The sequence below is a fragment of the Macaca mulatta genome, chromosome 6 (assembly GCF_049350105.2).
Source record: "Macaca mulatta isolate MMU2019108-1 chromosome 6, T2T-MMU8v2.0, whole genome shotgun sequence".
Classification (NCBI taxonomy): Eukaryota; Metazoa; Chordata; class Mammalia; order Primates; family Cercopithecidae; genus Macaca; species Macaca mulatta.
In genome coordinates this window covers 64,758,247-64,771,004 of record NC_133411.1, presented here as the reverse complement: position 1 = coordinate 64,771,004, position 12,758 = coordinate 64,758,247, and the positions used below count along the sequence as shown (strand labels likewise).

At 43.4% G+C, this 12,758-nt stretch overlaps 1 protein-coding gene across 8 annotated transcripts in view; it reads left to right on the top strand.

The window, feature by feature from the left end:
• Positions 1 to 2,949: 2,949 nt before the first annotated feature.
• The window catches only part of MIER3 (MIER family member 3), a 33,156-nt gene continuing 23,347 nt past the window's right edge, over positions 2,950 to 12,758 (top strand). For 2 of the 8 annotated variants that reach the window (XM_001099786.5, XM_015140084.3), the window contains exons 1-3: positions 3,297 to 3,326; positions 4,767 to 4,791; positions 8,629 to 8,774. In XM_001099786.5, the coding sequence (XP_001099786.2) occupies positions 3,318 to 3,326; positions 4,767 to 4,791; positions 8,629 to 8,774 (180 nt within the window). In that variant the 5' untranslated portion in view covers positions 3,297 to 3,317. The other 6 variants (XM_078004744.1, XM_078004743.1, XM_078004745.1 and 3 more) reach the window with 5 other exon arrangements.

The following is a 12,758-nucleotide window of genomic DNA, read 5'->3' as shown; positions in this document are numbered from 1 at the left end:
TGAGACATTAACTTTGGATAGTTTATTATTTTCCAGTGGGTTAGATGGAATCTGCAGAAGCCTAAATATCTATGTTGCATTACTGTGGCCACATTAACTGCTTTCAGTAAGTCATGCATTCTTATTGTGCCCTCAACTTTCATACACAGTTACCAAAAGAAACAATGTTGTAAAAGCTGCTGGTGCATTTGGGGACCTGGTGGAGGCTGTTTCCCTCTGCATTACTGTATCTATGTAGTGCAGACAAGACATTTCTTTTAAAGTGTTCTGAAAAAAGTTTGTTTTCATCGAAGAATTTGTATATTTTTTCTACATTTGTATGCTTCTCCAATGAGAAGCAAGCAACTGATTACATTCACCTTTTTCGCTTTGGCTGCCAGAAAGCTCTACATTTATGGCTTAACTATTGTATTGTGTCACACCTCATAACTTGCATATCCTTATTCTTATTTTTTCTGTGGTGGTAACCTCCTAGTCTAGTTTCGTTGGTCCTCATTTTTTATATTTATACTTGTTTATTTTATTGTATGAATTTACTGGAAGCCTCTCAAATTACATGTTTATAAATAAACCTTTCTGATTTCCTTTCTAAAGATGGTTGGAGGATCTATGACATTTTGGTTCTCCTTAGGAGGTTACTATGGTTTTTAGTTTTCCTTGCTCACGTATCCATTTACCACCTGTAGAAATTACTTAGCCTGTAAGCTTTTGGGGGACAAGGACATTTTTATGGTGGTCCCACAGTGCCCAGCATCTAGTACTTTCTATATAATGCCCTCTGTTGCATAGTGACAGGATAATAAAAGTAAAAAGCAATAGTATTTTAATTTCAACTCCTTGGGACAAAAGGATTTTTAATCTGTACTGACTCCTGAAAGTCTTGTCAATCAGAAAAAATGAGAGCTCCATCTACATACAGTAGACTTTACACACTTTATCATAAAAGAATGTGTTATGTAAGACTGGGTGGTAAACTTTCTCCAGTGATCAGGTGGGGGAAAGTAGTTCTGCTTCCTTTAACTGCTAATTAATGTAGCTTCATTTATCTTTGTCTGAATCCTTATTTAATACCATGGACTCAGACTCCCTACACTATGTACTACAATAGGGAGCACATAAGCATCGAAATTACAAATGCCTATACAAAATCTTTACAATTGAATATAAAGAGAGTCTACAGAAACACTACTAGATTTATGGCAGTGAATAAATCTGTGTATATTTCAATTACGGCAAAACATATAATCTAAGACTACATTTATAGTTTGGATTAGCCAAGTTTGCTGGGAAGAAAATGTTTTTCCCAATGTAATGTATGAGGCAGGTTGTTGGAGACACTTTCTCGACGTGGCTCAGACTGTGGTCCAGCTGCTCAGAGCACTGTTTCATGGCTCTGTCCACAGGGTGTGCTCACTGCCTCATTTCTAAAGTTATTCACTTGTACTTAATTTCAAGCCATTTTTTTTTTTTTTTTTTACTTTGAAAACTCTGAACGCCTCATTGAGGAGAATACATACAATGTGTGCCAAGGTCTGGTTTCAAAGTTCAGCTGTTTTTGAGTTATTTGACTGGACAAAAGGTCGAAAGATATCTTTCACAGCAGGGAAAGTGTAATTTTCCATGTCTTTATGATGTTTAGAAATAGTTGGAGTGATTTTCCCTAAAATTTCCATAAATAAATAACTTTTACCCGTGGTATAAGCTTGATTTTGAGATGCCTTGGCAAAAAATTTGAAAATAACCCTCTCCCTACCTCCAGTCTCCAGCCTCATCCACAGTAGGCGCTCCAGCAATAAGGGAATTGGAGGGACCCCAGGTTAAAATCAAGACCTTTCATGTTTGGATTAAAAGTATAAAGTATGAAAAGTTCTGGCTTCTAAAAAACTTGTCTTTATCATTTAATATTATGTATGTTTTAGAAAAAAGCTGGAAGAGCTCTGGTGTCTGAGATCACTCTCTCCAAATTCCTGTAGGGTCCTGCTATAATTCCTGATTGAGTTTGCATCTCACTTATCCTGTACCTTACAGCCGACTTTCTTTTCCACAGATAAAACTGGCCTCCCACTTCAGGACAATGTGTCCTCTGAAATTGCTAGGGCAACTCCATACCTTACTTTAACTGCAGGACCTAACTCTCCAATCAGCCGTTAGCGTATATTTTTGTGTACTTGGCTCAAAGGCTTTCAGTGTGGATGTGGCCCTTCCAGAGAGTAATCTCCCCCAATGAAGAGCAAATGGTCATAAGGCACATGTAGGAGCAGGTATTCCTGTTAAGCCTTATGCTCCGTCTTTCACCCATCCACTTGCACAGGGGACTAGTTTCCTTTTATGATCCTACCCAAATGTTTGGCCTTTTTGGAGAGGTGAGGGAAGTGGGGGGTAGAATTTTTGAGACTCAGTTCAGGGCCTTTCATATGCTGTTTCCGTCCTTCAACAGATGTATCAAGTATCTCTGGGTCATCCCCTAAGACACACTGGTGATGAACAATTCCTAGAACTGGTCTAATTTTTTTTCGTAACAGGACAGTTTATATTTTTTGGGCATCTTCTTGAACTGTACAAGTATGTTCAGCATCATTTCTCTGCCCTGTCGATCTTTTGTCTTTTCTTCTGTGCTGTCAATAACCTGTTTGGCAAATGTCTACTTCCATTGTCCACTCCGTAAGCCAGTGTACACCGGTCTCCATCTCCCATTCCTGCAGGTCTCTTCGTGGAAATGGCAAAGTGCCTGACTGTTGTCCTCTCATTGTGGACTGACTCTGCCATCCACCAGCCTCTTCTCCCATTTCCCAGACTTCCTCCCACGTCTATTTCATCGATCACCTCCTCCTCTTAGGGAAGTTGAGTCTGTCGAGTTCCCCTGCACATCTCCTGCCAGTCCAAATTTCCTGCCCGCACGCCCTCCCGCGCCGCGGTGTCTGTGGGTCGGTCCCCAAACGCGCCCGCCGGCTCTTGGGCCTCCACTGGCTGGACGTGGGTCTGTCCCGCGCCCGTGCGTCCGTCCGTCCCCCACTTGCCTCCAATTCCGCAGGAACTTTACTCCAGCCGGGAGAAGGACCGTAAGCGCGGGTGCGCGTCTGGCCGGCTGCGGCGGGCACGCGGGTGGCGAGGGGCGCCAGGCAGTGTGGGCGTGCGAGCGGGCCGGGGGCGTCGCGGGCCGCCCTGCCCTATAAGGGGCCGTGCCGCCTCCGCCGCCGGGCGGGTGCCGGGCGGACCGCGGCGGCGGCGGCGGCGGCGGCGGCGGCGGCTGCGATTGGCTCAGGCGCCCCATCCGGGGACTGGGCTCGGCGCTGCTCGTTCGCCCTAAAGGTACCAATATGGCGGAGGTGAGCAGGGAAACCGGGCAGGAGCAGCCGGGCTGGAACGGGCGCCCGGCGGCTCCCCGCGGCCCCCGAGCCAGCCTGGGGGATCCGGGGCTCTTTCCGCGGCCCCATGAAGGGCGGCGTGGCAACGCGGGGGTCGCGGGGCGGCGACTGGCCGCGGCGGGGCCGGCCGGGGGGCGGGAGCGGGCGCGGGAGCGGTCTCCCTCCGGGACTAGGCCGCGGCGGCTCCGGCCCCGGTCGGGCCGGGCGACGGAGCCGGACGGAGGTGGCGGCCGGCGGCAGCGAGCCCTGCCCCAGGGACGGGGCAGTGCCGTGCCCCCGGCCGCTGACGCGGGCCGCCGGCGCCTCCGCGCCTCTTCCCGGGGCCCGGGTGGGTGTAAACCGGCCGAGCCCCCCCTCCGCGGCCGGATCGCAAAGAGGGGAGCGGGCTGCGCCACTGCCCTGCGGGAGTCGTGCGCTGTGCCCCCGGCCCACCGGGCCCGGGCTGCGGCGCGAAGGAGCCGCACGCTTTACTTTGCTGGGGGCGCGGAGAAGAGCGGGATGCGCGGCCACCGGGCTTCGCTGAAGAGCGGGACTCCCCGCCCCGTAGCCCGGGAGGTGCGGGCGCCCCTGGGGTTAAAGGGCAGACCGAGACCCTCAACGCCCTCTCCAGGAGAGAGGCTTGATAGCCCCAGTTTACTCTGGGCTGGAGGAAAGAAGGCTGGGCAAGCGAAGCTGCCCCGGCCATGTCCCCCGGGACTGGTGAGCTGGGGGGAGGGGGCGTTGTGGCAGGAGCCCCTAGGCTGGAGCTCGCCGGGGCTGGAGGCGCGCTGGCGGTCCAGGGAGGGACTGAACACTCGGAAGGAGCCAGCATCCCTGAAACTAAGAGGAGCTGCATCTCTGGACTCGGGAGAGAGGATGGGGGGCTCGCGCTTTGGTTTGGGGGCGAGTGTCCGATTCGAGCTGGCCTGTGCTCCAGGGGAAGAGATCGGCCTCGGAGTTGGGGCTCCCGGGCCCCAGGGGCAGACTGGGTGCTCAGAACGCGAGTTCATTCCAGAAAAGGGTGTTACGTTTCGAGTTGCTTGGGGCTTCGGAGAGCCGGGCGGGATTTGGGGGACTCCGGAGATGCCAGGGATGGGGGACTGATGGTGCGAGCCGACTGCTCTGGGTTTTGCTTCTCCGCTTTTTAACTTGCTGAGCTCCAAGAAGCGACTTGGAGTTGCCTCTCAGACTCCGGGCTTAGTCCCGGGTCTGTGAGTTTGTACACTGGGGACTCGGGGAGGAAGGCGAGGCAGCCAAGAGGGGGCCCGAAAGGGGCCGGGAAAGATTGGAGCGAAGCTACGTCTTGCACTTTTGGCAGCTGCGGTGGAGCGCTCGACTCCGCCTCCTCTGCGCCCTGTTGCCGACGCTGCCTCTTTCCCCGGCTGCGGGATCTAATCTCACGTTTTCTTCTCTCTCTCCTAGGCTTCTTTTGGAAGTTCGAGCCCAGGTTTGTCCTATTTTCTTACCTCTTCAGTGGTTCCTAGTGGGTAATGTGGGCTCAAAGATCTGTTGCTAAATGATTCCCCACAGAAATGTATCTTGAAGGTTTTTGTTCATTGATTTTTAAGAGTTTCAATGTGCATTTAGTAGTTAAGTTTGGGGAAGGAACAGTTATACTGTTCTTTGTTGTTTTCTCTTGCATGTTGGAAAGGTAACTGTTACAAAGCTGCTACGACAAGCGTTCTTTTAAGTAATATGGCTTTAATTATTACATATCTTATTTTTTCTCCGAGCCTGAAACAGTTAATCCCAAATTAACTTGACACCAACTTTAGCAATTTAGATTTTAATTTCGGCTTTTTCGAGAGACTTAATTTGTCAGAACTCTGGGACTACTTTACTAACCGTAACTCCTCATCTCCTCTTACTTTGTTTCTTTTTCATAATTAAATGTCTATGAATTGTGTTAAAATTGGAAGTTGAGAGGTAAAGCTATCTTAAAATAAAAAAAAAACTTCCAAGTTCGTCACAGAAAAATGATGATTTCGACTTCTGAGCTGAGACAATCTTAGATCATCTAGTACGGTGTTTCTTAACTTTCTTGAGGTCAGAAACCCCTGTGAGGATCTAGTGAAAGCAAGGGATGCGTCCCAGAACTCTGCACATATGCATAATTACACACAATCTGGGGTTTGTAGAATTCCTGAAGCAGGTCCTTGATAAGGACCTTTCCTCATGTGCTAATCATGTAAGGATATCTTTGTTTCAGTTTCTCATCCCCTTTCTGTTTACCTCCTCGCTCTCCTCCCTCTCATAGTCTACAGCAAAAGCACCTCTGGACTGGTCCAACTCCATTATTTTACACTTGAGGAGACGTTTAAATAACTTTAGTTAGTGGTGGAGCACAGATGAGCTCCTAAATCTTCCATTACAACTTGTTTCCGTAGAGTGAACAGTCTGTTTCCTTACAGTATTACTTTTTGTATCTACTCGACCTTCAGAGCCTCACTTGACTGTCATTTAGGCTACATCTTTAAAATTTATTCTAAAAATTTTTGTTAATTTTGAGATGAACTTTTTTGTTATAACTGATTTTAGGAAAATATATACACGATGTCAAGCAGCTGGATTAATGGATTTTTTCCGTTTGGCATCACTGACTTCTTTTAAGAAGTTTCAATCTAAGTAAAAAGCCAAAAGACAGTGTAACCTGTTTTTAATCAACTAGCCTGTTTTGTTGTTGTTGGTTTTTTTTTTTTTTTTTCTGAGACATCAGCCAGGCCGGAGTGCATTGGCGCAATCTCACTGTAACCTCCGCCTTCTAGGTTCAAGCCATTCTATGGCCTCAGCCTCCCAGGTAGCTGGTACTACAGGGATGTGCCACCACACCCGGCTAATTTTTCTGTATTTTTAGTAGAGATGGGGTTTCACCATGCTGGCCAGGCTGATCTTGAACTCCTGACCTCAAGTGATCCGCCCGCCTCAGCCTCCCAAAGTACTGAGATTAATTAACCAGTTTTTTTTTTTTTGAGACGGAGTCTCGCTCTGTCGCCCAGGCTGGAGTGCAGTGGCCGGATCTCAGCTCACTGCAAGCTCCGCCTCCCAGATTCATGCCATTCTCCTGCCTCAGCCTCCCGAGTAGCTGGGGCTTCAGGCGCCCCCCACCTCGCCTGGCTAGTTTTTTTTTTTTTGTATTTTTTAGTAGAGACGGGGTTTCACCGTGTTAGCCAGGATAGTCTTGATCTCCTGACCTCGTAATCCGCCCGTCTCGGCCTCCCAAAGTGCTGGGATTACAGGCTTGAGCCACCACGCCCGGCCAATTAACCAGTTTTTTAAAAAGAGAATTTTAGAGTTGGAAGGGATTTTTGAGGTCCTTTCAGTCATCCCCATGTATTTTGCAAATGGAAGACAGGAGCTAGACCTAGAAAGTTTAAATGACTTGCTTCAGGTCCCAAAAAGCCAAGGACAAAGCTGGGAGTAGACCCTCAGGTCCTTCGATTTTTGGCCCTTATTGAATACCTTCCATGTTAAAGGGGAAGCCTGTTGTGCCAAGTGATACAGGAGTAACAGAAGAGCCCAGAGGAGCTCTGCTACCAAAGAGGTGGAAAAGTCAGCATCTATTTCATTTCTGCCTCTTTGGCATACCATGGAACTTGCCAGGAATTCCTCAAAAAAAGAAAATTTGTAATGGTGGATGTGAGCTAATTAATTAATATTCGTATGTCTTTTAGTTTGTTTTTTGTTTTTTGAGATGGAGTCTTGCTCCGTTGCTCAGGCTGGAGTGCAATGGTGTGATCTTGGCTCACTACAGCCTCGACCTCCCAGGTTCAAGCGATTCTCCTGCCTCAGCCTCCCAAGTAGCTGGCATTACAGGTGCCCACCACCATGCCGAGCTAATTTTTTTGTATTTTTAGTAGAGACAGGGTTTTGCTGTGTTGGCCAGGCTGGTCTGGAACTCCTAACCTCAGGTGATCCCCCCACCTTGGCTTCCCAAAGTGCTGGGATTACATGCATGAGCCACCGCCCCGGCCCGTATTTCTTTTTAAATTAAACCACATGTAAATCAACAGGTTTTTAAATGAGCAGATATTTTTCAACGTTAAGGAAGATAACATAATGTAAACCTGCCAAAAAATTAAGTCCTGTAGAAATCGTATTTTTAAAACTAACTAGAGTTCTCTGAACCCAGAATCAAAAATAATGAATTATGTGTGTGGTTTTTCCGTAGTGAACAATCTTTGGCCTAGTTCCGTGTTTTGGTAATGATCTCACACTGTCCTGAAATGTTTGAAATTTTAAAATATTCAGTAGCTTGACTGAGAACAGATTAAACTTTTTATGTTGAGTATGCTTCCATCCACTTCTTCTTTCCCCCAACCTCAGTTTCTGATACTTTCCTTCCTTTCTCTGAGGGTTACTGGCCTAATTGAATTGGATACTAGAGTAAAACAAGTGGAGAAAGTCCTGTTTTCTTATAAATTTGATTTCATTTCTTTGGGATTGTGGATTTTAGTCATTTCTTCTCTTGGTTTTTGGAGTTTCCTGTAGATTTCATATTTGCTATTAAAAGATATTACAGTTTTATAAACAAGTATGAATTATCCAAAACAACTTGCAATGGATACATCTTCCAAAACCTTCAGATGTGATTTTCTGTATTCCCTACACATAATCCTAAGAACTTTGTTAATAATCCAAAGTAAAGCAAAGTCTTACAGTTTAATGCTTGTCTGATTAATGCTAGGGAACTTGAAGTACTGTTAGAGACATATAAAGTGATACAATGCTTTTAAAAGCTGAATGGCTATATAGCTGCTTCACAGAAACTTGTATTTGTTTTATAAAACAGATTTTTGTTGTGTTGTTGTGTTTATTTGAGGGTTAGAATTTGAGTAAAATTTATATTATCCTGAAGTGTGAGTCTTAGTGTATAGTAGATTCTTGTGAAATCTTCCGTTCTGGAAATTTAATTCTTCTGACATTTTGCTTTGCGTTTAGACAGCTGTATTAAATGAACTGATAAGCAAGTTTGACTCCTTTTTCTATTAGAATGTTTCTTTAAGACCATGCTGCTTAAATCACTTTGTTGTTATAAGATGTTTTCTTGTGGACTAGACCCCTTATAAAAGTGTTTGTGAATAACTTTGCCTTGTTATTTTGCTGGTTTAGACATATTTTCAGAATCATAGGGTCTTAATTTATAACCTATAAAGTATATAGTAAATTCATTTAGTAAAACCCTCATGTAAACATTAAAAGGAACTGGCAGAAGAACACAAATTTTTATTTTATTTTGTTAATAGCCTTGTAAATGTGTAAAGTGATTCAGTTTGTTTTATTCCAGTTGGGTCTTTGTCTTCTGAAGATCATGATTTTGACCCCACTGCTGAGATGTTGGTCCATGACTATGATGATGAAAGAACTCTTGAAGAAGAGGAAATGATGGATGAGGGTAAAAACTTCAGTTCTGAAATTGAAGACTTAGAAAAGGTATAAGATTTACTTTAATACACATTTATAAAGAGTTTGAAATTCTGTTATAATTTTTAAAATAATCTACCTGAAATAAAAATAGGATCATAATCCTTTTTTTTGTTTTCACTTTTATTTTGGGGGATAGCCTAATAAGTGTTTTCATTTAATTTTTCAAAATTATTTTGTATCTCTTAACCTAATTTTTAAGCTTATATCAGCACAGTGAAGTAGGTACACATAGGCATTTTACAGATGAGAAAATTGAGATACGGAAAACTATAGGCCCTAAGATTAGTTCTGAATCCTAGTCTAGCCCTCTTCCCATTATATCATACTGTTCTGCTAAGGGTCAAACTTGAATTTGGCTAAGTACTATAGTAGATACAGAGAGAAGTCTTTTCCTTCAAATAACTCATAATCTAGTGGAATATTTTAAGAAAATTGAAAAAGGTTTACTGTATTTTCAAATATAAATTGGTAATATCCCATCCCCTGCTCCTTTAAAAGTCATCTTTTAAAAGATTGGCAAGTAATTTATAATTTTTTAAGCCCCAAGTCAATATAAATTCAAATGAACTGTATTTTTAACATGCATGTATACCAGGACTGTATATAGAGAGGTCCCTATAGGGGTTACCTTGAAAACGTGTAGGATTTATGCTTACTTAACCATATTTGAAAATTTCTAATCAGCCAGAATAACAAAAGATTTCAGAAATGATACTTATCCCCTGAGTTATCCTACACCTCTTTTTCTTAAAAAGGGCAAGCACATTCTTATATATATATCATCTCCTCCGCTTAGTAGCTTTGTGAGGCAGGAGTGGAGTATTATTTTATTTCCTTCTTCACGTTAATACACAGGGAAACAGAAGAGTGACTTAACTGCCCTCCCACTTGCTCTGATCTATGGTTTTTATCTGTAGTAAAGTGCAACTGTATACATGTGGTCTCTATTTTTTTTTTGATGTTTAAAGAAACATGAAAATGAATTAGAAAAACAGTAGAGACACAAATATAAAGAGTAAGGATCAAGTTTTTAGAAGGAATTTCAAATTATGTTTTAATTATTTCTATATAACTTGAAATAGTGTATTAATCTTTTATTAGTGGAAAGATTAGTGGAATAGTGATTTAGGTATTGGTGCGTATTAATAGTCTTAGGGGATTGATGTTAATGTTCATTTGCAAGAATTATAAGTTTTTATGTTCATAGTAAATAAACTCAGTTGTCTGTTGACTGTAATATGGCCCATATTTTAGTGTTCACAAATTTTTATTACATCATGTGTTATGGAAAATAAGGTAAGTACAAAAGTAATTTAGTAGCTCTTTGAGTATAGAATATGTGGCTAGATTTTAGTTATTAAACATACTAAAATAGGATTTATGTAATATCTTTATATATTTTAATGTATTCATATTACTGCCTTCTGAGAGCTTTCAATAGTCCTAGATTTATAGGTAGAACTTTTTTTTTTTTTTTTTGAGAAGCCAACTTGCTCCATTGCGCAGGCTGGAGCGCAGTGGCAGAGTCTTGGCTCACTACAGCCTGTGCCACCTGGGTTCAAGTGATTCTCCTGCCTCGGCCTCCCGAGTAGTTGGGATTACAGGCATCCACCATCACACCTGGCTACTTTTTGTATTTTTGGTAGAGATGGGGTTTTGCCATGTTGACCAGGCTGGTCTTGAACTCCTGACCTCAGGCAATCCACCCGCCTTGGCCTCCCAAAGTACTGGGATTATAGCGTGAACCACTGCACCTGGCTGGTAGAACTCTTTAAAGAGTACTTATTTCTGCTTTTATTAATATATAATTATCCCCTTGGTGTTCACTGTGAGAAAAATTCAAAAATTCAGAAAAGCACAAATGAGAAAGTAAAAAATCATTTTTTCTACCACTTAGAATTTAGTATAGGTTTTTTCTTTTTTGTTAAAAGAAAAAAAGAAAAAGCATTTAGGCTGGGGGCGGTGGCTCACACATGTAATCTCAGCACTTTGGGAGGCTAAAGTGGAACGATCGCTTGAGCCCAGGAGTCTTGAGACCAGCCTGGGCCACATAGTGAGACCCCATTTCTACCAAAAAACTTAAAAATTAGCTGGGCATGGTGGTGCATACCTGTAGCCCCAGCTTCTTGGGAGGCTGAGGTGGGAGGATCACTTGATCATCCCAGGAGTTCAAGGTTGCAGTGAGCTATGATTGTGCCACTGTATTCCAGAGTATGTGACAGACTGAGACCCTGTCTGGGAAAAAAAAGATCACAAGACATTTAAGCAAATTATATGTGTATTGTTTAGCAGCCTGTGCCTTAAGGTAACAGACAGGCGTTAGTTATTAACATGAAATGCATCTCAGTCAGTCTCATTTGGTCCATCCAGCAATGCCATCAGTTGTGTCAGATGAATGTTGGCATTATTTTTCTAGGCTCAGAGACCTTGTTGATTGTAGGACGTAGTGTTGATTTCTTTTCTTTTTTTTTTTTTCTTTTTTTGAGACGGAGTCTTGCTGTGTTGCCCAGGCTGGAGTGCAGTGGCACAATCTTGGCTCACTGCAAGCTCCGCCTCCTGGGTTCACGCCATTCTCCTGCCTCAGTCTCCCAAGTAGCTGGGACTATAGGTGCCCACCACCACAGCTAGCTAATTTTTTTTGTTTTGTTTTTAGTAGAGACAGGGTTTCACCATGTTAGCCAGGATGGTCTCGATCTGCTGACCTTGTGATCTGCCCACCTTGGCCTCCCAAAGTGCTGGGATTACAGGCGTGAGCCACCGCGCCCAGCCTACTGTTAATTTCTAAACAGTGTAGGGGTAGGGGGAGGAACACTTGTATATGAAGTTTGCACTTTAGTATCAGGCTACATCCTGATTCTGATACGTGAGGGAGTGCATCATAGGATCAAGGAAATGATGGTATGTGAGGAAATGGAGGTGAGAGGGATTAGGTGATTTGTCCAATATAATGGTTAGCAATTAGTGGGTCTTCTGCCCTAAATATGGTACTCTTCCTGATATAAATCCTTTGACTTATAGAACAGTTCATTTATAAGTGTGACTACATTCTACTGTGTTCCTTAAAATATAAATAGGTTCAACAAAATACCCAAGAAAAGGAAGAGAAAAATCCTTATACCTGGGATAAGGTGTTGGATCACACTTCTAAGCTGATTTAGCTACCACAGATCCTTACAGACTTTGAGACTTACTAATTCAATTTTGAAAAAATTGTTTTTATGTTTTAAAGGACTTAAGTGCTTTATTAATAGGCTCTCATAGAAAGCTCATTTGTGAAGTGCTTCAGAGACTAGAGTCACCTTTTCCAGTTTTGCTTTAAAAGTTTTGGTACAAATGATTTGTGTTTTAGCATCAACCCTCTGGCTACCACTGTCATCACTTGAACTTATTAATGAGGTTTCTATGAAGATGGTCACCTTCTCCCTCAACAGATGGTCATGCCTGTGTCTTTATAGAAAAGTGGGGGTTTTCTTGAGTGAGTGCTGGGAACCTCCTGTCTCCCTCACATATACAAACTTTCATATTATTCTTTCCCTCCTGTCCTGTGAAGTATCTGTGATATCCCAGGCTAACCTCTAGATTCTATCCCTCCTGCCCTCAATTTATTCTTTTACCCTTTTTTTTTTAATTTCCACATAAGAATCCTACTCATGTAGATCCCACATTTGGAAGAAATTCTCTTTTGATCTTGTGTTGCCCTCAGTCACTCCCCTTTTGTAGCCAAATCTCAAGTCACATATGTACTTTCTTCCCCTCCCGTTCAGTCCTTAGCTTGGCTTCTTCCACCGTGCCATAAGGCCACCAATAATTACTTATGTAGAGATGGTCTCACTCTGTCACCCAGGCTAGAGTGCAGTGATATGATCATAGCTCACTGCAACCTTGACCCCCTGGGCTTAAGCAATTTTCCCACCTCAGCCTTCCAAAGCCTAGGGATTACAGGTGCACCCCACCACCCTGGCTAATTAAAAAAAAAAGTTTTTTATGGAG